This window comes from Barbus barbus, assembly GCF_936440315.1.
Source record: "Barbus barbus genome assembly, chromosome: 5".
Taxonomy (NCBI): domain Eukaryota; kingdom Metazoa; phylum Chordata; class Actinopteri; order Cypriniformes; family Cyprinidae; genus Barbus; species Barbus barbus.
Window position 1 is genome coordinate 5867663 of NC_136733.1, and position 23736 is coordinate 5891398.

Here is a 23736-nt window from a genome sequence, read left to right on the forward strand (position 1 = left end):
ATTATGGAAGTGCACTTGTTTTTCATCTGGATATGCAAATATTTGATTTCATAGCTATTAAATTGTATCGTGTTACGATTTTAAATCTGTATTTAACCTCAAAACGATCTCAAAGTAAAAAGAGGTGCTAAAGTCTGATATTGTGGTGGCTTTAAAATAAATTATTATAATCTTTATTCAACCTATTACATTTCCAAAGTAACCTTCCCAACACTGGATATATATCACATCGTTTCAGAACTACACGCCCCATAATGCGCGCGCTGGGGAGCGGAAGTGACGCCACGAGCGCTCGCAGTAGAGCAGCTGCAGCTGATGCGGTGACGCGCACAGCGCTGCGGGACGGAGGCTGAGCGCAGCAGCGGCGCGAGGATGAGGATGGATTATAACTGATGAAGAGAGACGCGCAATGATGGGCTGTTCATCACAACATGTGTGTTCGTGACAGCCGGACTGATTTATTCACCTCTCATGTTTATTCGTGCGGGCTGATGAAGTTCACCTGATGCTGAGACGGAAAGAAAGTGAGCTTCCTCCAAACTGAACCTCAAGGACAAACTCACGGAATGTAATTATTCACTGCAAAAACAAAAACACTTTTCCAGCGTTACTTTTGATACCCAAACCGTCTATAGCTATTTTGCGCGCTTGTAGTTGAAGATAATTAGTCTTTTTTTTTTTTTTTTTTTTTTGCGTACAAAATGCCAGCAGTATTCTGAGCGGATGGATTTAACCTATTTATTTTAATCTAAAAGCAATTTTGTGAGAGTTATGACGCGGAAATGCCCGTTTGACGATGACTGGAGAACGTTATGTGTGCGCGTTATAACGGTCCGTCAATGAGGGAAAGTTGACGAACGTTGTTTTTATTTTTTTATTTTATTGTTCAACAAAATAAAGTGATGCTTTTGTCAATAAAAAACGCTTTTCTAGTCCTAACGCCACACCTCGACGCGTCGTTTAGTGTTTTCTGAGGGACAGCGTCTGGTGCGCGTTCTTCTGAGGGACACAGTGTGTAGTGTGCGTTCTTCTGAGGGACACAGTGTGTAGTGTGCGTTCTTCTGAGGGACACAGTGTGTAGTGTGCGTTCTTCTGAGGGACACAGTGTGTAGTGTGCGTTCTTCTGAGGGACACAGCGTCTGGTGTGCATTCTTCTGAGGGACACAGTGTGTAGTGTGCGTTCTTCTGAGGGACACAGTGTGTAGTGTGCGTTCTTCTGAGGGACACAGTGTGTAGTGTGCGTTCTTCTGAGGGACACAGTGTGTAGTGTGCGTTCTTCTGAGGGACACAGTGTGTAGTGTGCGTTCTTCTGAGGGACACAGTGTGTAGTGCGCGTTCTTCTGAGGGACACAGTGTGTAGTGTGCGTTCTTCTGAGGGACACAGCGTCTGGTGTGCATTCTTCTGAGGGACACAGTGTGTAGTGCGCGTTCTTCTGAGGGACACAGTGTGTAGTGTGCGTTCTTCTGAGGGACACAGTGTGTAGTGTGCGTTCTTCTGAGGGACACAGTGTGTAGTGCGCGTTCTTCTGAGGGACACAGTGTGTAGTGTGCGTTCTTCTGAGGGACACAGTGTGTAGTGCGCGTTCTTCTGAGGGTTGATGTTCTGCTGGCCGCTCGTGCTGCTTGTGATGGGCTGTATTCAGAGCATCAGATGCAAACCCAAGAGTTTCCGGGACAGCATCGTGGTTCTGGAGGTGAACTCCTCCATCGACTCGAACCCCACCAGCATCGACGAGTCCTCCGGCGTGGTACTGCGCTACCGCACGCCGCATTTCCGCGCGTCCGCCAGGGTCCTGGTGCCGCCGGTGGCCGGTAAAGAGAGCTGGACGGTCGGCTGGATCCAGGCGTGCAACCACATGGAGTTTTACAACAAATACGGATCCAAAGGGATGTAAGTATATCTGACACACAACACAAAGCCATCACATCACACCTTCTGCCTTTTACAGCTCAACGTGACATGAATTTATGTGATGCCTATTGTACTGCATTTGTTGCATTTCTGTTTTTAATGACAGAAATAGGGATAATAACAGTTTACTACAAGTGTACTGTAGAAACAACAGCTGTAGCAACTTTTAGCTGAAGCTTTGTTTGACATGGTAAATGTTTTATTAAGAGAAATTACAGAAAATATTGTTAATGTTACACATGTTACATGCACATACTATAGTAACAACAGTGAATAATGCATAATGACATGCAACTAACCCTAAACCAAACCCTAAGTGTATCGTGCATAAAGTGTACTTCAGTTTTTAATTATATAATTTCACTGTAACAAGGACAGTGTAACCAGAAACGATAATAACGATGATTATACAGTCAGATAGCGTCCTGTCTTCAGATATTCAGCATTATTTGTGTATTGCACATGCTCTTGTGCAAATTGCTCCTGTTTAGATGAACATCATTTGAGAAGCTCAAATATGTAGAACACAATCAAAAGTCTCAATATTTAAATGTTAGAGTCAAACCAATGTGACAATCAGACACATGTGCATGTAGGATCATCTTAAACTCGTGGCTTTGACCGTGTGCAGTGTAAAGCGTGATCATTTGATCATGTATGTGCGTGAGGTGACATTGCATAGCCTGCATACCGTTTGAGGTTTCACTTGTCCTACTTCCTGTTCAAGAGACTACACTTTGCCCTATTTCCTGTATGAAACAAAAAATAAACCCTTCGGTGTCTTGAGATATCTGGAGACTGCACATGCTCAGCCTCCGCATATTCCTGGAAACAAGAGCACAGAAATGATCATGCATTTAAAATAAATGACGGAATGATTAAACTTGTGAAAGCAGCCTTTCAACATTAATACTTAATTTTTTAATCACTAGTTCCACTTCCTTTGAAGTCGATGACATCATATCCTTTATAACAGGTCTTTGCATTTTACTTACAACTGCAAGAAAGTATTTGAAAGTAGCGTTTACTGCAGACAGTAAAGTGACATGCACACATTTATTGCAGATATCACAGCATTGGGACAGTTTGCTCTGCAGTTTTCCAGCTGTTGCAATGTAAAAAATGCTCTTGTACAGCTCTTTTTTTGCTCTTGTACAAAAAACAAAGGGTAGCGGAGTAGCTAAATGTACAGGAAAATACCATTCCAGTCTTTATACTTCAAAATTTTGGTAATTATTTGTGAAATTTACTAGCAATTTCTGAGCACAAATTGTTTCTACACCAGTTTAGGACATTTCGGTGAACCCGAGTCCATCAGAAGGATCTTTAGATTCAAGCACGCTCACAGAATTGTGTGGTAATGCTCTCGACTGATATTTCAGCTGCTGTTCTTGTCTGATAACGCCGGTCCTGTCGAACACTCAGGAAACAAGAAAACACTTTTATATATAGTATTTTTTTAATCAAATTATCTCTTCACCGTCTGAAGTGTGTCTGTTCTGCTCATATCGCATGATTATATGAATGCCGGCAACATTAAAGGGGTCATCGGATGCCCATTCTATACAAGTTGATATGATTCTTTATGGTCTTAATGAAAAGTCTATAACATACTTTGGTTAAAATTTCTCAATGGTAGAGTAAAGAACACCCTTTTAAACCTGTCAAAATCAGCTCTGTTTTCAGCACGCTGGTGTAGTCCATGTTGCTTTAAATCCTAGTGAGCTCTGCTGACTCCGCCCCTCTCTTCCGTGGAATGACGAGCAGACCATAGATATGTGTAGATTCCCTATTCGACCGCTCCAGATACGTTGACGCTGTTGCTGTTGCTGTTGCAGACACAGACACACACAGTCAATGTGCTCAAAGATTCGGAGACCGTTCCAAAAATGGGGGATGGCTTACGTATCGCGGCCCATAGAAACAGTCGATAATGAGGCATCTAGGTATATATGTCTATATAGCATACTAAATTGCACTGATGTACTGATCACTGATCTGATGTACTGTACTGATTAGCACATTATTAGGAAAGGCAGTTTGCAAAGATTCATAAAAACCATTATACTCACATCTTCTGTAAATAAAGCTGGATCACGATTGTTTTGCGCGAACATAGACACTTTTAGGCAGATCAGGATCGGCTCATTCACTTCAAAATGAAAGTAACGTTAATCTTCTGCGTCTTCAGCGGCTCAGATGTCGGGAGTAAATGATGACTGCTATATTCATTACTACATTCAACAACTAAACACTTCAATCGCTTAATCGGAGACATCTTGTCTTCTCCTGCACCGGAGTCGACACAATGGCGGACAGCTCTCAGCTCACTCAGAGCGCGTCTAAGGTAAGGCGGCCTTGTCAATCAACTATCGTGGGAGCGGTCTGTTCAGAACTACGTCATTCTGACAGGAACCTCAGAACAGCCTGATTTGAGAGAGGGCATTTTAAAATAGGGATTTTAAATAAACCACTGTGTGGATTTTTATCATTATAGGATGGATGTGTACACACACGTCCAACACACATTTATGTTCAAATAACTTGAAAAGTGAATTTTGCATCCCATGACCACTTTAAGCTTTCATTCCAGATTATTGTTTTACATTAAGGCCTGAGTAAAGTGTACATTTAAGGCAAGACAGACCAGGTAAATAGTGTAAAATGTTAATTAATAGATCTCACTATATTTTCCCTAGTTGATTAATCACAGTGCATTAAGACAATTGTTTTGTAATATAGGTATTCTGAAATGTTATGCTTACATATGTAAATGAGGCGTTATCTAATGAAATATGCACAAATTTGCATAATTTCCAAAACATAAATCTTCATAATTGATCTTTTTATCACTCAATAAATCAGAAAATACTATCAACAGACAGAAAACACAGAAATTTTCACCATGTGTTTAGGAGTAAAATCTTGTATAAATCAGCGTGAATGATATAGTATGAACAAACCCCTCAATAAAGTTATAAAGTGGTGTATGTTAGTGAAAAAACTCCTTAAAGATATGGATTGATGCTGAATTATGTAAAGAGATAAAGTGAAATAAAATAAAGACTTCTGTATTTTGGATGTTTTTTTTCCGACTAGCCTGAAAGAAGACATGATATGGACGGAAAATAGCCTTAAAATCGACCAGTGAAAAAGAGTGTTTTTGCCTGTATCAAATGGTTGATTTTCAGTGGTGAACTGACAAGTTTGTATCGTTTGAGATGTTTCCTGTCATGCGTTGAGCTGAACTGATGGTGGTTTGAGATGGAAACCGTGTGTTACTCAACGGTGGTTCTTTCCATTGGCATTGAAGTGCGTTGTTTCGTTCCAGAGAACATCAGTTGACATGTCAGAGATCAATTTGCCTACATCTAACGTACTTATACGGCCGTGCAAAATACCAACAGTTATGTATGATTATTAAATACATCATTTTAACCCATCATAGTAAGTTTGAGTTTCATATACTGAGAAAAACGGTTTATTGATACGTTTTGATCTATACAAGCCATTAAATGAAATGCTGATGCTTGAAAACATGCAAATTGACTGATATTCCAATGAAACATAAAAGCTTTACACGCCAAATAAATGTATCAATCAGTGTAAGCTGAGTATGCTGGTTATTATATTCATTATATTAAAGTTTTTGCGGACATGTAAACACAATAAACCTTCCCAAAAACCCAACCATCACATTAAACATTATTTAATAAGAATATTGAGCAGTTTTTCATGAGGGCATTTGGGTGAATACAGCATAAACACACTCACTCACTCACTCACACTCGAAGGGTTTCTATTCTTATTCCCCTGATGATAATCAAAGCCCCTCGTGTGTTCATGTCATGTGGCTCTTTCCCATGATGCTCTGCTGCTGATGCGTGAGTTCTGGGAGAAAGGTCACGGTTTTCCTGCATCAGGGAATCGATAGGCCGGTAACTCTGCAGTTTGTCCCGCCATCACCCGTGTCTGTGCTGATTCTGCTGTACGGTGAAGGTCATTGAGAGCGGCCTTCACTGCTTAAAGCCACAGATCACACCAATCAGACATCTGTGATCATCAGTTCACCTCCATGAAACTTTAGATACGTGTGACTGTCACTCGTTTGTAAAATACGAAAGAAGATGTTTAGCGGAATGTTCACGCTGCTCATTTACACAAAGCATGAATTCTGCTGAGTTCAAAAACTGCCCAATAAACACTGAAGATCATAAATGTAGTTCACATGACACATCATATCATGCTTTGTGTGTGGAACACATGCACATTAATATTATTACTGAAGTCAAATCTCATCCAAACAGCCACATTACAGCCTTGGAACAAATGATGACAGAACTTTCTTTTTTAGGTGAACTAATTATATACTAACTATACCCTTGTGAAAAAAGCACACTTTTAAAAAGAGTACTTACAAAATAATACACTTAAGTGCTAATTGAATGTATTGTATTCAGGCACTTAACTGCCTGTTAACTGCAATTAATTGAAAATGTGTTATAGTTTAAAATAAAATGAAATTAGCTGAACTTTAGAGTGCTTTTTGACCCACTGAAGTAGGACTTAAGTATAGCTTTATATGTAATTTCATAATTACTTCTGTAGATCTTATGCAACAAGCGTGCAGCCATCTTTAGAATTGTCTTTGAACTTCAGTCATTTTTGCGCTAGCTCAATAACATCGCTGTTGAAGAGTAGGCTAATTAGCGCAGCGCTGAAAACATATGGTCTTTGAAATATGGTAAAACTACTGCGGATGTACTAACAAACATTTATGATAACCTAAAACATACTTTAATGCCATTTTATTGAAACAAGTATGTCATGTATGTAAATATATTTTGTAATTACACATTTGTAATGATATTGTAATGTCTATATTATATATTGTGTTTTTGCTGCTTTGCCTATTTGGTTATTTGTATATTATTCCTTTATTATCTGTGTCCTGTCCTGTTGCTGTCTTTCTGTTGCTCTGTGGAGCTTCTGTCACTACAACAAATTCCTTGTATGTGTAAACATACTTGGCCAATAAAGCTCATTCTGATTCTGATTCTGATTCTGATGAAGCTGCAATTTAGTGCATTTAAAGGTTACCTTTATTTTAAGGTCTCATTGTTACAGTGTGATTATCTACCTTTTTCCTAGTGAGTTTACCGCATTTTGGATTACGAGAAGCACTTGGTTGTTTGGGGACATTCCACTCAAAATGACTGAAACAAATAATTTCAAATCAGATACATATTATTAAAATGATATTTAACATGTCCGTATTCTGTAATAAGGCTGCGGAAATAATCAAGCTTTAGGGGTTATTCATGGTATTTTTAATTAATTTGTAATTTGTTAATGCTTTTAGACTTTTAAATTTCCATTTAATGATCGATAGTTGAAGGGTGAGTATAATAATGTCACCTCACGGTTTACAGTTTTTGAAAATGCTTATTATATTGTGTTATAAATTGAACCTTTTACTGATTGTTTACAGTTTAATGGAAGTTACTCCCATAATTCGCGCAAAGCGTCATGTGGCATAGGAAAAAAGTTGGATACAATTAAGCATCGAGTAATATTAATTAACAACATATATTTACTATATAATTAAGATTAGGGTTATGGATTACTATTATCACTATCGTAAGTACAATAAGGTGTATAACAAGGACACAAAAATAAAGTGTTACCTGTTTACATTATATTAAATTTAATATTAACTAACAAACTATAGTTAAAACACTAGTTGAATTACATAGTTAATTACAACTAAACCCATAAAAAAATTGCTAACTGAAATAAATTATAAAAAATGTTTCATTTAGTTTAAATTGATGTGATAAAATAACTGAAATATAAATGAAAAACTACTGTATATAGACATTTAAAAACATCAAAATTACTAAAACTATCTAATTTGATCTCGACACTAAAACAACTATGTTTAAAATATACTTTAAAACTTTTAATTTGCCATTATTATAATGTATATTTTTTAAAAGTGTGCTTAAGTGTGTTAAGAAACAGTCATGAAAGTGCCTTTCTTTAAGTGGTCTTTTATTTCATTATTATATACTAAATGCAAATACAGATTTGTACAAATATAGCTTTACGATTTGAAGTACACTACAAGTGCACATTCAATACAGTGAAGTGCACTTCATTTTCACGAGGGCAGAGATGTGCTGTGTGAGTCAGATGATGATGCTGGTGGTCGCTGGAGCAGAGAGAGATGCGTGTGTTTGTTCTTTATCAAAGGTCTCTTTTGTTGGACGCTCAGAATCACATTCCCGTTCTATGTTTAACTTCCTCTAAGTGCTGGAAAAAAAAGCATCTCGTCTTTGGCAGCCAGTGTTCTGGTTTCTCTAGAGTCAGCACGCTTCATTCGACTCGAGTCCCTCGCGTTTTCACGCTCTCATCCTCCGGTGTCTCCCACAGGTCCAGCTGGGAGCTGCCGGATCTCCGAGATGGAAAAATCCAAGCCATCAGCGACTCGGACGGCGTCAACTACCCCTGGTACGGCAACACCACCGAGACCTGCACCATCGTGGGTCCCACCAAGAAGGACACCAAGTTCACCGTCAGCATGAATGACAACTTCTACCCCAGTGTGACGTGGGGCGTCCCGGTGAGCGACAGCAATGTACCCATGCTCAGCAGCATCTGGAGGGACCAGAGCTTCACCACCTGGCTGGTGGCCATCAACCAGGTGTCGGGCGAGATCCTGGTGCTGCAGACGGTTCGCTGGCGCATGCATCTGCACATTGAGGTGGATCCCGACAAGCCGCTGGGACAGAGAGCCAGGCTGTGTGAGCCCATCGCGCAGGAGCAGCCGCAGGTGCACGGAAAGAATGAAGCCATCCCGCCCAACGCCATGGTCAAACCCAACGCCAACGATGCTCAGGTGCTGATGTGGCGGCCGCGGACGGGCGAGCCGGTGGTGGTCATCCCTCCCAAACACTGAGACCAAAACTGGTTGGGAATCACTGTGCTAACTGCGGCTGCAAAAAGACAAAATGGGAATATTGCGTCTCAGACAGACGGAAAGAGCGTCGATTCACGCTGCCTTAAGTTTACATTGCTTTCACTGCAAACGTTTCGCCTTAAACCGAGTGCAATGCAGTAAACCTCGTGCGTCCTACCTGTCCGTAGATTTGCGCTGGATGTGTCCCAGTTAGTCGTGGTCTAATGGGACTGCGATGACCGCCGCGCGCCCAACCAAACGAGGACACAGTCATTATGCATTCAGTGTTTTCAGCAGGAGCTTCAGTGTTTTAGTTTTCTGTCGACCAGCCGCTTCCAGTGTGTTTTACAAGAGCCGAGAGTCCAAAAATATATCTTTTCTACTACATGTGAGTTTGCTGTGTCAGTCAGTGTCAAGACGTCGTGGCCAATCGATAGAGCGAATACACAAACGATCCGTTCTCCTGGTGTTTGAATGAGATGCGTGTGCTGCGACAGGAGCACTGAAAGCTGCATCTGCTCTCAAATCGATCTGCTCCTCAAATCAAACACCATCAGCAGAAGCTGAAGGGAGAAATGTGCCGTTCCCGAATTAATGTGCTGAGAAACTCGTGTCCAGGCCACAATTCTGCACAAGAACTAGACATTAATTTCATGGCAGTACTACAGACATGACCATAATGTACCTCAAAAGTTGGAAATAATTCCGATTTTTAAATGTTTCTGAAAGAAAACTCTTCTGTTCACCAAGGCTGCATTTATTTGATCACAAATACAGTAAAAAATTCAAATGAGTTTTCTGTGTGAAAATAGAGTAAAATACTTTTTAAATTGAAATAGGTGATACACTACCATCAAAAAGAAAGAAATGAATACTTTTATTCAGTAAAAATGATTAAACTGTTCACAAATGACAATGTTATAAAAGATTTCTATTTCAAATAAATGCTGTTCTTCTGAACTTTCCTGAAAAATAAAATGTATCACAGTTTCCACACAAATATTTGGCAGCACAGCAATGTAATAAATTACATTTTAAGTTAACACATATTCCCATAGAAAACAGCTGTTCTAAATTGTAATAATATTTCACTGTTTTTACTGTATTTTTCAAATAAATGCAGCCTTGTTGAGCAGAAGAGACTTCTTTCAAAACCGCTGAAAATCGTAGTATATTCCAAACTTTTGACCAGTAGTGTGTAAATACTTAAGCGTTTTTATAATATATTTTTTGCATTGCTGTGTTGAAAATTTGAGGGCGAATTTGCTTGATATTCATGAAAATGACAATTAAGCACAATTTTGATCCATTCTGCAATTCAAGAGAAAACACACTTCAGCGCTTCCTGATGCCACGTGTTATTGACCCATTGAAGGCCTTATTACACTGAGATGTGATTGTGTTGATGGACAGATGAGCGTTGGTGGTGTGATTCAGTCCAGCTGTAGTCAAACGCTGACCAGTATTTATATGCACACATGGATCCAATGCCACGACAGACATTGAGCTTTACGTCCATCTTCTTCAGCGCCGGACGGATCCTCGTACAATCAGTCCAGAGACTTGTCATGAGTGTTTCATTTCATCAGTCGCTTTTGGATGCTCGAGTTACTCGTGTGGTTGATCCGTTCACATGACGTGAGTCTGCAGGTGTGTGTGTGTGTGTGTGTGTTTGGACACTTATACAAAACATGACTAAATAATTTTAGTTCAGATTTCTGATGTTTGTACTTCCAGCAGTTTTATTCGTCATCAGATCAAATACATTCACTATTAAATGTTCATGTTTATGTCAAGACTCCTCATTCTCACATGAGTCCTGCTGTTTGGCTTGGAACACTGTATGTGACACGGTATGACATCTGACAGACAATAAATCCACCAATCATTTAGTTTTGGATATGAAATAGTAACACAGAATCCCTTCAGCTCCATTAGCAGCACATGTTTATACTTAAAAGTGTGAGTGTGTGTGTGTGAGTGAGTGAGAGTATGTGTGTGTGTGTGTGTGTGCGCGCACGTTTTTGTGACAAATGACGACATCAATTTTTATAATGACACAATGACATAGGTATTACAAGGTGAATGTGACTTATGAGGATATTGCCCCATGTCCCCACTTTTCAAAACGCTTAAAAACATTCAAAGTGAGTTTTTTGGAGGGAAAGTAGAAATGCACAGTCTCCTGTGAGGGCTAAGTTTAGGTGTAGGGCAATAGCACATACAGTCTGTACAGTATAAAAACCATTACACCTATGGGATGTCCCCACTTTTCACAAAAACAAATGTGTGTGTGTGTGTGTGGCGTCAGACTCGCTTTTGTTTTCTCTTTTCAGAAGGAACGATGGCATTTTGGGCCGTTTTATAGCTTGACAATAATACTTGAAAAACAGAAGTGGGAAACATTTCAAACTGTGAAGATGCACATTGTGAGAACAAAACGTTCAAAGAATTTTTCATGAAGAATATAATAAAACTGTGAGACTCAGCACAGTGTCTTGTCTTTGATTCAGTGTGAATGTGGCATCGCTGCATTTGGTTTGTTTTGCATCTTTTATGTGCTTATAGATCAAATATTAATACTCTGATGAAACTAGTGAGAGACACAAGAGCTGCAGGATTAATAAGGACGTGGACAACCAAACGCAAAAAACACAGACGAATGAGAGAAAATTATTACAGATTTAGTACGGTATTTTATTATTAGTTCCATCAAGCTCAGTTCAACCCTGTTATCAGGTTTTATTTGTATTGAAAAACCCACATTGTTCTTGTTATACAAATCCAGAGATTAATGATGGTAAATAATCCTGTTGTGCAATAGTATTTATTTTTGGAGTTTGTTCAATTTTGAAAAAAATAAATCATTCATCAAGGAAGCAATAAATTGACTAAAAGTGTCAGTTAAGACATTTATAATGTTATAAAATATTTCTATTTCAAATAAATGCTGTTCTATTGAACTCTCTATTAATCTGTGAATCCTGAAAAATAAAATGTATCACGGTTACCTCCAAAATAATCAGCAGCACAGCTGTTTTCAACATTGATAATGACTCAATCCCAGACGCAGACACTCCAGTGGCACGATAGGATTGATCTCTAGACACCAAACTCTGATCATCTGCAAACAAGATGAAAATACAAACTAGACAGTGAATGAAGAAGCAGACGCTCAAAGAGCTGCAGGCGCATTTGTCTGCATTCACTGCTATATTTACACGTGTCTCTCCTGCACCTGTCCCATTCCATAAACACATAATCTATACGATAATAATACATACAGACGCCAGACGCTCATGTGGGAAAACAAAGCCTCCTCTAATAGCTGAGGAACTAGAAGACTATGCTGGTCAACGCATATTGATGTAGTGCAGGGTCAAAGGTCAACGAGATCAACCTCAGCAACAAAACAAAGAAAGAATGGGATCAGTGGAAGCCGGTTTTAAAGGCTACTTAAAGGGTTAGTTCACCCAAAAATGAAAATTAGTCACCTTCTTATGCTTATGACAATTAGATGAAGTGAGAGAGATGTATTTATTACGTTTGAAATATGGATATTTTTCTGACAAAACGCATTGATTTGCAACAGGAGGCCTGTGGCCTGTGGCAGGAGGCACGTTTTTTGTTTTTTTTATGGATTTGTGCGCTTTATTTTACGTGTTTTGGACTGTGTAACAGAAACACCCCCTGACTGCAATGATAGAGCTTAGAAGAGCCAGGACAATTTTTAATATAACTCCCATTCGTCTGAAAGGAGAAAGTCATATACACCTAGGATGGCTTGAGGGTGAGAAAATAACAGGATCATTTTCATTTTTGGGTGAACTAACCCTTTAAGTAAACTTGAGTGTAGTTTCAGCAAACTCTGGTTTTTCAGGTTCAAAAAGATAGCTGTGTTTTCTGACCTTACACCGCTAACCAACACTGGACCAATCAGCTGTGAGCAAACGGACATATTTAAGCTCACTGTGAAAGCATTTTTGAGACCAAATCACAAGGCTTCTGCTGCTAATTATTGATTATATTTATTTGATAAATTATATATTAAAGTATATAATGCTTTACACATAAGCAATTATATTTGGACAAATAATATTATATTTTTAAATGATATTAATTCAAATGCAAGCTTTAGTATATATATATATGATCAATTATGAATTCAATTCAGGTGACTTTATTGTGAGTCTTGCGAACCTGCTGAAACTCGAATTCAAAGAAGTTAAACATGGTTTAGATTGAATTCGGACATACGTACTATTAAAACAAAACAGTATCGATACTCATAAAAGAGTAGGTAAAAATCCCCGGATGATCTAGTGAGATTCTGAAGTGTGTATTTGATGGAGGGAGAGGATTTATGAACGGCAGTGAAACAACGCAGCTGACGCTGGCATGTCACGTGACAATGACAAAACGAATGCGTCCAATTTGTATTCATTACAACAAACACAATTACTAGGTTTATATTTTTATCAATCAATAAATCCATTCTGTTTCAATCTCACATTGCTTGTTAAATTTATGCTTAAATATATTTTAGAGTGTGACATTAAAGAACAGAAATGAGACGTATGGTCGACAGCACGTGTTTATTTCTCATTGTGCAGTTAAAACAGAAGAAACTGAATTGAACGTAAACAGGAGGACATCAGCACACGTTAAGAATTCATTCAATCTTGCGCGCACACTATAAAACAGCAGATCACATCAGATCAGCTGACATCCACCGATCAACTCCTCCAACTGCTGAACGTCTGAGGCGACGGCCTGGAACACATCATCAGATGTGAATGTGTGAGCAGAACACTGACGGATGTGTGTGAATGACACAACACTTACTGGTTGGTGCTGGTGTTTCCAAAACCTCCAAAACCTACAGACAAACAAGACACAATGAGAGAGTCAGACTTCATCAGTAATGACGGGTGAAGCAGTAAAGAGGTCTGGAGTGGGTTTATCACTGTAACTAGGTAACGTGTGACAGTCGGTGAGCAGCACTGGAGTCTGTCTGCAGCGGATATATCACAGGAGATGCAGAGAATGAGAGCGCAGCAGAGATAAGAGCTTGTGAGAAACAGAGCCACGACTGAACTTGCTGTGCTGTTACTGGGAACTCAAACTAAAATAAGAATTATATCTCTTAAAAATGCTTTTCGTTATTTGAAATAAAGCTGATTATAATATGAATTACATTAACAACTAAATAATAATAATAAAAAAATATTAATAAGTTTGTTAAAGTACTAAAATAAACAAAAAAAGCACAAAATTAGAATTACAGAAGTATTACAATTACTAAACAAAAATTAAAAAGTTCTAATTAGAACTATAAAAAGAATCCAAAAGCACAAAATTTACAAAAAGCACAAACATTAGAAACATTGTCTTGGCAACTAACTGAAATAAAACATTGAAAAAAATAAAATGATAAAAGCACAAAAATCAATAAAACTAAAATTAGAAATGTTGCCTTCAAAAATAATCTGAAAAAATGATAAAAGAAAAAAAGTTTGACAAAACTTAAGCTTAAAGTGCCAAACAAAATAATTAAAACTAAAATTAAAAGGAAAACTGAATATAAGAACATAATTCAAAATAATAAATAAAATAACAAAAAGGTTGCTTGGTGTGTTTAGGTAACGAGTTTATTGGTTCATTATGAGTATTATGAGTATTATTTGACAATGAAGTGAGATTTTGGTTTGGTTAAAATCAGTCTGAATTAATTTTTAAATTAATGAGGGTGTAAAAATTTTGGCCAAACTTGTGTGTGTAAAATGCTAAATCATGTTGTGATGTCTAGTTTTGTAGATGACTGAGACTCATGCCCTACATGAAAAGAAACAATTGGCTACAAAATCTGGTGTCGTTTGAATGAATGCAGAATCTGAAATCAGGTGTGATTACACTGAACCAGCTGAACGCAGCACGTTATCGGCTCTATATCAGCAGCGGTTGGAGCCTGTGAACTTACCTCCAGACGAGCCGAAGCCGGAGAAAGCGCCGCTCTGAGCACCGAAGCCCGGCGGCTGCTGCTGCTGCTGCTGTGCCAGACCGCCGAATGACGGCGCTGTGTTTGAACCTGCTAGAGAGCCAAAGGACGGCGCACTCTGAGGAGACGCAAACCTGAAACACACAATCACAAGCACGTGTCGCGTCAGAGCATGAACATGTGACAGATGGCAGTGGGTTTATTTGGGGGAGTTATGTGGCACGGCACAGGATTAGATCACAGCACATATCACTAAAATTACCCACACCTCTGACCTCATCAGTCATAACACCAATCAGATTTACTCATTTACTAGATGCTTTTATTAGCACAAAACCCTGTGTGTGTAAATATAGCTGTAGTTGTGTCAGAATCAAAGGATTAGTTCACACAAAAATTTAAATTCTCTTATTAATTACAGACACGGAAAGACTGACACAGTTTTTTTTTTCTTCTTTGCGCAAAAAAATTATTCTTGTGGCTTCATAAAATTAAGGTTATGGACTATTTTAATGATGTCCTTACTAGCTTTCTGGGCTTTGATCGTATCAGTTGCATTGATGTATACGCAGTCAGAGAGCTCTCGGATTTCATCAAAACATCTAAATTTGTGGTCTGAAGATGAACGATGGTCTTATGGGTTTGAAACGATATGAGGGTGAGTAATTATTGACAATTTTCATTTTTGGTGAACTATCCCTTTAAACGGTTATTTCCTCTTTAGTTTAGTAAGAAACTCAGTGCATCTGTTGCTCATGATCAGTTTTTTTGTTCTTGGTTTTATTTCTGTTCATTTGCTGCATTATTTCAGTCACTGACCAGCTGTTTCAGAGCGCTGTGTTGTGTGTGCGGTGTTGTGTTTCAAATTACTTTAGAAGTTTTTTAATGAAGAAATATGAATTGCACCTCACCTTCAGCATTATAATTATTTAATCCGCGCTGGACAGAGACTGAGACGGTGCCGCTGCATGTCATGCCAAACCACTCAAAAGCGCATCATCAGCTTTAGATGGGTTTATGAGATCGGCCTTTTTAGAGACAGCCGATCAAACATCCCAACGCGATTATTGGCCAATACTGATCGGTAGCCGATCAATTGGAGCACCCCTACGTTTGTTCACAAAATCTAAATATGCTATTGTCAAGAGATTAGAAACATTTCCAGTTTTCATTGTCTTTAGTGAATTGAGAGTCAGTCAATATTGTGAAAATGGTCATTTTGTGTGTGTGTGTTTTATACAAGGTGCCAAAACCACATATATCCACTTTAGTCTAGCAGAAATATAATCATGTATAAGATTCACTTTATCTCCATGCAATAACACATTCATAATGGTGTTTAGAAGCTGAACATACAGCAGCCTGTGCTGATCTGTGACGGGAGACTCCTGATCTCTCTCACAGCCTGTAATCTCCAACACACACACAATCTCTGCATAACCTACATCCTGCATCATTTCAGACAAACACGCTCATGTGAGCCGCTGCTGGAGATCAAAATGACAATAATCCAGCATTTAATTTCCTTCATTCTGAGCGTCTGCACACAGATGTCACGACAAACCGTTCGACAACTTCATCTGATTTCAACTTCAACTCGAGAAACAAAATACATTCATCTATTCTACTGTCTAACATGAACAAAACGCGTCTCTGATCCCATTCATCAGAGTAAAGCACGCTCCAGCTTCACTGCACTGTCACGCTTTCATCCAGTGTGTTTACGTGCACTGGGCGAAGCTAGTCTATTTTGTATTCCTAACATGTCTTCTTTCAGACTAGTGGAAAGAAAACACCCAAAATACACATAAAATATTGAAATCTGTAGATTATATCTTTAAAAGGTGGTGAGTTTGTTTCTCCACGTCAGCAGAACTGACATACTCTCTATATTCTGAAGGCTTGTTCATATATAATTGACACTGATTTATACAACATTTTACTCCTGAAAACATGGTGAAAAATGTGTTGATTTGACACAAATTCACATTAAAATCACTGTATTGCGCCGGACGAGGAAGCAGAGACTCACCCGAATCCTCCGACATTGGCGGCTGTGGTTCCCTCACCAAACACCTTCCCCGAGGAGGAGCCCAGCGGACTGTTGAAGGAAGGGGCGGAGCCAAAGCCTGCTGACCCACCGAACGCTGGAGATCCACCAAAAGATGGAGGACTGCCGAAGACTGGAGCACTTCCGAAACCAGCTGCAGAACATCAGAGCAGAAGCACACACACATCAGCATCAATTCAGATAGGAGAACAGGACACACACCGCCATTGTTCAGGAAAGAGTGGCTCACTGAGTGCTCTGAAATTACAGTCAGCTGAATAATTCAGTGATTGGATCGCTGACATTAAAGTAAATGCTTGTTTGGTTTCAGAAAAGATTCTAGCTGAATGTAAAAGACAATTGTTACTACCCAATCTTTATTATCAAAAAATGTAATAAAAATAAAACAATAAATAATTAAAAACAACAATAAAAAAAGCAGTAAATAAAGAAAATAAAAAAAAACTAAAAAAATTATAAAATAAATTAATAATAATAATAGACAACATTAATAAAACTAAATAAATAATTTATTTAACTTTATCAATGCTATTGTGTTAATATAATTACAATAATACAAAAAATATATATAAAAATTAAATTCTAAATAATTAAAATAAAAGAACAACAACAAAATGACAAAAAATAATAATGAAATTAAATAGAAATCAAATAAAAATAAACAATTTCATAATTATAAAAATGAAATATTCAAAATGATAAAAACAATAATAATAGTTAATTACAATGTCCACTTCCTCGTTTGTGTGTTAGACTGCATCACATTGTGTGGACTGTGGTGTGATATTGACCTGCTTTGGTGGGTGTAGAGAATGATCCGAAGCCCTGTGCGGCTACAGACCCCGTGCCAGAGCTAAATGAGCCGCTGGGTTTCTGTTCACCAAACGAACTGCTGCCAAAACTAAAGCCCTTCGCTCCGCTGTTCCCAAACAGGTTAGATGGACCTGCCAGAAACAAAGCACACAAGAACATCAGCACTAATGCATATGAGACAGATGAGAATCTCTCTGGTGCGCAAAACACAGACCCATCATTTACATACTAGAATTCACATTTAGAATTTTTTTATTACTATATTTTCCTTTAATTTTAGTCTTCATATTTTTTTTTTTTTTTTCAGTTTTAGCTATTTTAGTACATCAAGTTAAACAAAAAAAACTGCCCTGACAATTAGCTGAAACAAATTAACTAGAAGATTTTTTCTTATTTCAGTTTGTTCATTTATTTTATTTGAAATATTTTGTTGGTTTCAGGTTAATACAATAGCCCTGGTAAGAGTAAATATCCGTATGCGCACCTGTATTAATGGGTTGGCCGAATCCACCTGTTCCAAATGGGTTTTTGTTGGCAGCGTCTTCACTGGGTTTTCCTCCAAGACCACTGAAAAACCCTGATCCTGATGAAGTGTTTCCAGTACTCGACCCGAACAGACTTCCGCCGGACTGAGCCTGATCACAAAATCACATCACATTCGTTCTTGAGATTCACATTTTCAACCACAAAAACCTGCAATTAGTATAATCAGCTACATTTATATATTTAGCATAATCAACTATATTATATTTTAATCTGATTCACAAATGTTAATAAACCATTAAATACAATATTGTTTCAGTTAAGGGATTTTTAGACCATAGCAAAACCAGTCTGCGGTATTTGAACCTGAAATTTGACTAAAATGGAAATATAGAAGCAATGTGTAATTCTGGTGACTCAAAGCAGTCCTTCAGCAGACTGACAGCTCGTCTTGTTTCAGAAGCCTGCGGCAGAGAGAAACTCTGAAACTTTTATCTGGTACGTCGCAGCTTCATCCTCCACCGCATGCTGATGAAACGCCATCACTGCACCTGAGACTCAAACACACGCGTCCAGCTGAACAACCCGCCTGCTTTAGCAGATGAAGATGTTTTATAAGGACTGTACCTGTCCAAACACACCGGCTCCACTGGCCTGCTGTCCAAACACTGATGAGGTGGAGGGGTTGCTGCCAAACACTGAGCAAAAAACACACAGTTATTAAGAGATCAAACATGAAGCTGTGTGCTTATTCTTTGGCACTGGATGAAATCAGGCTCAAAAGTAATAAATGCATGCACAATTATCTAAGAACTTGATAAACGTAGCAAATGCATCTTACTAGCCACAGCCACATACCTTTTAACGAAATGCAGAATTAAATAAATGTACAGTAAATTGCACTAATAGAGATTTTTTTTGGTAATAGTGCATGCATGCAATAAGGACGATGAGTGTTTGCGGATCAAGTGGCATACATGCATTGACAATCCTATTTGATTTACTTTGATTTTGAGACTTGGACTGAAGCATTGGCTTTCAACATGCTCCTCTATCTGACTGACTGATTCAATAATGCACAAATGAATAAATAAACAGCAGCTGATCTCAAATGTCACTGATTATGCAAAACATCACAACAATGTGCGTTTACACTGCAGGATCACTCTCAAATATTAATAAATTAATGTACAATCATATATGAAATGATAAACACTGCATATGTATCTTACTATCCCCAAACAAATGCAGAATTAAACAAATGTACAGCGATTTGTTCATAGACCATTGTGAATAATTTTTATTTTTTTTGTATTCGTGTATCAAATTTTGTGCAAGCAACAAGGAAGATGTGCATTTGATTAATTTGCATTCTTTAGTTTAGCGTGACTAAATAAGCAGAGCATAAACAGGTGTGAACTGGGCATCCTACAGCGTCTCTGAAGCTAAGGGAGAGACTCAGCTGCTTATGATGTGGAATTCACAGGAATGGGAGAAATCCTGGCCTAAGGACACGCCTGAGACTGTTGCACATTCTCCAGTGCTGGACAATCACATCCCCAGCCCTGACACCCTCATGAACACCCAACTACTCATGTAAACACGCACACTAGATGTCAACACGTTTAATGCGTCTAGAGTCTGTCTTCTACAATTACTATTTAGCTGCTTTTCCACCATCATAACCAAACCGCTCTGAGCATGGAAAGTTCAGTGATGCAAACTCAGCAACCTCCCAAATGTTTTTACTTATCAGGTTTAAAATGCGGATTTATTGAGGATTTTTAACATGATTTTAGGAAAAAATTCTCACCCTATATACCAGTGCTTCTCAAAGTCCGGACTCCGGTCCGGATCCGGACCCGGAGGGAATTGAATCCGGACCCGCTTCTATTTCATATTTCAAGAACACTAATCATATTTCCTACTTTGATAAACGCACGTTAAACTTGTAAATCATTTGTTTATTTATTCTTATTTTTTTTATGTCTTTTGGAAAAGGTCCGAAATTGCAGGCGAGATATTGAAACTTTTCTTTCATGACATTTGTTGTCATCATGACATCCAGTGAGCGTATGACGTTTGACATAATCGGGCGACATTTCACCGCTAATATTTTTATTTTTTTGTTTTGTTTTGCTATCACTTATATTATGGCAATTTGTCTTATAGCAGTGCCCAGTGTATACATTTATTTGTGGCGGCTTGTCACAATATCAAAACTGACCGCTACAAATAGATTTTCCAAAAGGCTTATACTTCGTTGAATAAACTGAGCACTGCGCGTTTCAAAAATAAAATGCTGCGCGGGTATTTTTATATGAATGTATCTTTTAAAAGAACCGTCCGTTTTCTTCAGAAAAGCTTTGATGTCAATTTTCATTTGGTCTTTCCTGTAATGGCTGATAAAGTAGCGCTTATTTGATTACAGTCGTTACCGGGGAAACAGCTTTGTATCACGCTCCAACAGCGCCGCCTGCTGGCAGAGAATCAACTTGCATTTGCTAGTCTGCGGGAAACACTGGTGTCTGTCAGCAAACATAAACAAAAAAGCATGCTTCAGAACTGTTTTGAGAATGTGCTTAAGTTTTGAGCCATGTATTATTACTATGAATTAGGCTACTACTACTACTATTACTATCTTGTGCCCTGCAATAACCATTTACGCAAACTCTCTTTTGATATAAAGGGGAAAAAAAAAGAGAAAATCGGCCCAAAAAATCAGCATCATATATCGGCCATAGGCTGCCCTGATTTCTAAATATCGGCATTGGCCAGAGAAAAAACATTATAGGTCGACTTCTACTGCTGATACTTAAATTAATTGTTTTGCCACTTTTGCACTTGTTATTAAAGTATTTTGAATGCAAAGGGAACCTTTTTTTTTTTTAAATGAGTGTTTATTTGTTATATGTTATGTATGTTTATTAAAAACACGTTTTGTAATAACCAATTGATCCGGACCTTTGACACTGATGAAAATTCAGATTTGGACCTTTGAATGTAGACTTTGAGAACCCCTGCTATATACAGTGGTGTCCAAAATTATTAGAATACCTGACAGATCTGAAAATATTGACATTTGTTTGCTTCCAAAACATTTCATAATATTCATGAAATATGCAGATGGTTGCTCTGAGCACAACAAATATCAGACGAAGTGAGTCGTACTGTTTTTATCCATTTTTTTGGCACATCTCTCTAGCATAGTGTCGATATATTTCCTGAGAACGTCAACACTAATGTTGTCCCATGCCTTCTGCAACTCAATCCAAAGGCTTTCCTTTGAATGTAAAACAGATCGGTCCAGTTTATTTTCCAACTCGCCCCAATTTTGCTCGATGGGGTTGACGTCCGGACTTTAAGGGGGCCAGTCCATCAATGTTTCAATGTTCCAGCAGATTCCTTCCATCGCAGGTATCCGGCAATAGTTTGTTTTATGGGTATTGTAATGGCCAATCCAACAAAAACAACTGAAACCTCTTAAACATGCCAAGTGTTCTAATAATTTTGACCACTACTGTAGTTTGCATTCATTTTTTTCAATTCAGTTGTCTCATGTCATTCACATGGGGTGGGGATTTATAGAAACCATTTAATATGATTACATAATAGTAATAATAACAATAAAAAAATATCTATTAATATAAATAAATAAACATGGATACATTTTAATATAATTATTTAAAATATACAAATAAATGAAACAAACAATAAGGAAACGGATTACTTTGAATAATACTACTATTGTATTTTAACAAATTATTATTATTATTATTACTAATTTATAAATCAACTATAAAATTACAACACTAATATTTATGGATGACTATTCACTTTCAAACAGTAAAACATTGGGCTTTCATTTTCGTGAAAAACTGAAGAGAGATCTTAAAGCTTTTCTTTTGCTGACCATATAATTGATTTTCATTACAAATTAGGGAAGATGTTGGCACGTTGCGTCTTCAAATGCACATTATAATGGTGCTTTTCCACTGCGTGGTACGACTCAGCTCAGCACGGCTCAGTTCGGTTTGCGTTTCCACTGCAGTTTAGTACCGCTTTAGAGTGGGTCGGATTATTCACGTGTCATTATAGTTGTGCCGCCTCTACTGCCGTGACTCCTGAAAAACGTTTTCATTCCTCATCGCTCTTTCACGCTCTCGCTGGATCCGCTCCTCGGCTTTCAACGAGAGGACAGTCTGTACTTCCTCAACTGACAATGAAACAGACAATTTTTGGTTGTTAAAAGAAAGGTGCGCTCATTCAAATCAGTTGTGTTCTATCCTTCAGCTAACTGTGCTGATTTAAATCTAGCGGGTCTGTTGTGTCTCGTGCCGCAAGTTCACTGAAGCAGGCAGTTCAATTTTCTCCGGCCTATCAGTGATCTACAGAGTTTACACGTCACGTTTTGGTAACGGTATGGCTCGCTTTGAACCTCAGCCGAGGTGGTACAAAAAAAAAAAAGTACCAGGTATTGTACCCAGTGGAAAACCCCCCAAAAGTGAGCCGTACTGAACAGTACCATGCAGTGGAAAAGCGCCATAAGTGACCCAGATAGGAGTTCATATGGAGCAGAATTTACTGTGAACTGTTCAAACGCTTAATGAGCTCTTTTGTTTTGCTTTTTTTTTTTTTTTTAGCAATTCACAAGCTGTGGTTCTTATTTCATTGCCTGTGATTCCTTGCATAGCTTACATACAGTATCAAGGCATTATCAGGTTAACAACTGATGCATCCCCTCTGGGGATAAGATTACTGATCTGCTGAAGGCTCATGTCTCGCTCCTAAAGCGCTTCTAGCCTTTCATTAGTACTCTTATGGATATAAATTGTCTTGACCTTTAGTAAAGAATGTTGCTTGTACACAACCTGCACATGCAATAAAGAGCTGCTTCATCGCTGACACATGATAAAAGACATTTGCGAGTTCTATTTCATACAGTGGACTGTAAATATAACCTTATCTAGCACTTATTATATTACCTTATAAAGCATCCAGTTACAATAAGAGCTACTGCTTCAGTACATCAATGAACTGTTTGACTGAATCAAACTAAATTTGACACTTTTTTTGCAAACCACTTTGACCAATAGCCATTAATTTGAATAAATAGTTCTGCTTCTAAACAACTGTCAGAAAACACACAACATTATTTCTAAAATATTAAAGGGGTCATCGGATTCAAAATTCACTTTACATGTTGTTTGAACATAAATGTGTGTTGGAAGTGTGTGTGCACATCCATCCTATAATGATAAAAATCCACCCAGTGTTTTTTTTTTTTTTTTGGAATTCCTATTTTAAAATACCCCCTCTCAAATCAGGCTGTTTTGAGATTCCTGTCAGAATGACGTAGTTCTGCGCAGTTGATTGACAAGGCCGTCTTACCTTAGACCTGCCCTGAGTGAGCTGAGAGCTGTCCGCCATTGTGTCGACTCCGGTGCAGAAGACAAGATGTCTCCGATTAATCAATTGAGGTGCTTTGTTGATGGATG

General features: G+C 38.2%; 2 protein-coding genes across 5 annotated transcripts in view; one reads left to right on the top strand and one right to left on the bottom strand.

The window, feature by feature from the left end:
* Nucleotides 1-322: 322 nt before the first annotated feature.
* Nucleotides 323-11361, top strand: LOC306870528 (protein FAM78A-like). 3 transcript variants are annotated; one of them, XM_079417835.1, is made up of 5 exons: nt 326-1080; nt 1385-1478; nt 1540-1891; nt 4104-4259; nt 8348-11361. In XM_079417835.1, the coding sequence occupies exon 5, from the start codon at nt 8496-8498 to the stop codon at nt 8871-8873; it is 378 nt and encodes a 125-aa protein (XP_079273961.1). In that variant the 5' UTR covers nt 326-1080; nt 1385-1478; nt 1540-1891; nt 4104-4259; nt 8348-8495; the 3' UTR covers nt 8874-11361. The 3 variants fall into 3 exon arrangements, with proteins under 3 accessions (XP_079273960.1, XP_079273961.1, XP_079273959.1); XM_079417834.1 differs by lacking the exon at nt 4104-4259 and having other exon boundaries at nt 323-1080; XM_079417833.1 differs by lacking the exons at nt 326-1080; nt 4104-4259 and having other exon boundaries at nt 1477-1891.
* Nucleotides 11362-13450: 2089 nt separating this feature from the next.
* LOC306870527 (nuclear pore complex protein Nup214-like) overlaps nt 13451-23736 on the bottom strand; it is a 39654-nt gene continuing 29368 nt past the window's right edge. For both annotated transcript variants that reach the window (XM_079417831.1, XM_079417832.1), the window contains exons 30-36: nt 18866-18936; nt 18240-18390; nt 17734-17886; nt 16904-17075; nt 14854-15005; nt 13719-13752; nt 13451-13646 (exon numbers count right to left, since the gene is read on the bottom strand). In XM_079417831.1, coding sequence (XP_079273957.1) covers nt 13610-13646; nt 13719-13752; nt 14854-15005; nt 16904-17075; nt 17734-17886; nt 18240-18390; nt 18866-18936 — 770 coding nt within the window. In that variant the 3' untranslated portion in view covers nt 13451-13609. The remainder of the gene's footprint in view (nt 13647-13718; nt 13753-14853; nt 15006-16903; nt 17076-17733; nt 17887-18239; nt 18391-18865; nt 18937-23736) is intronic.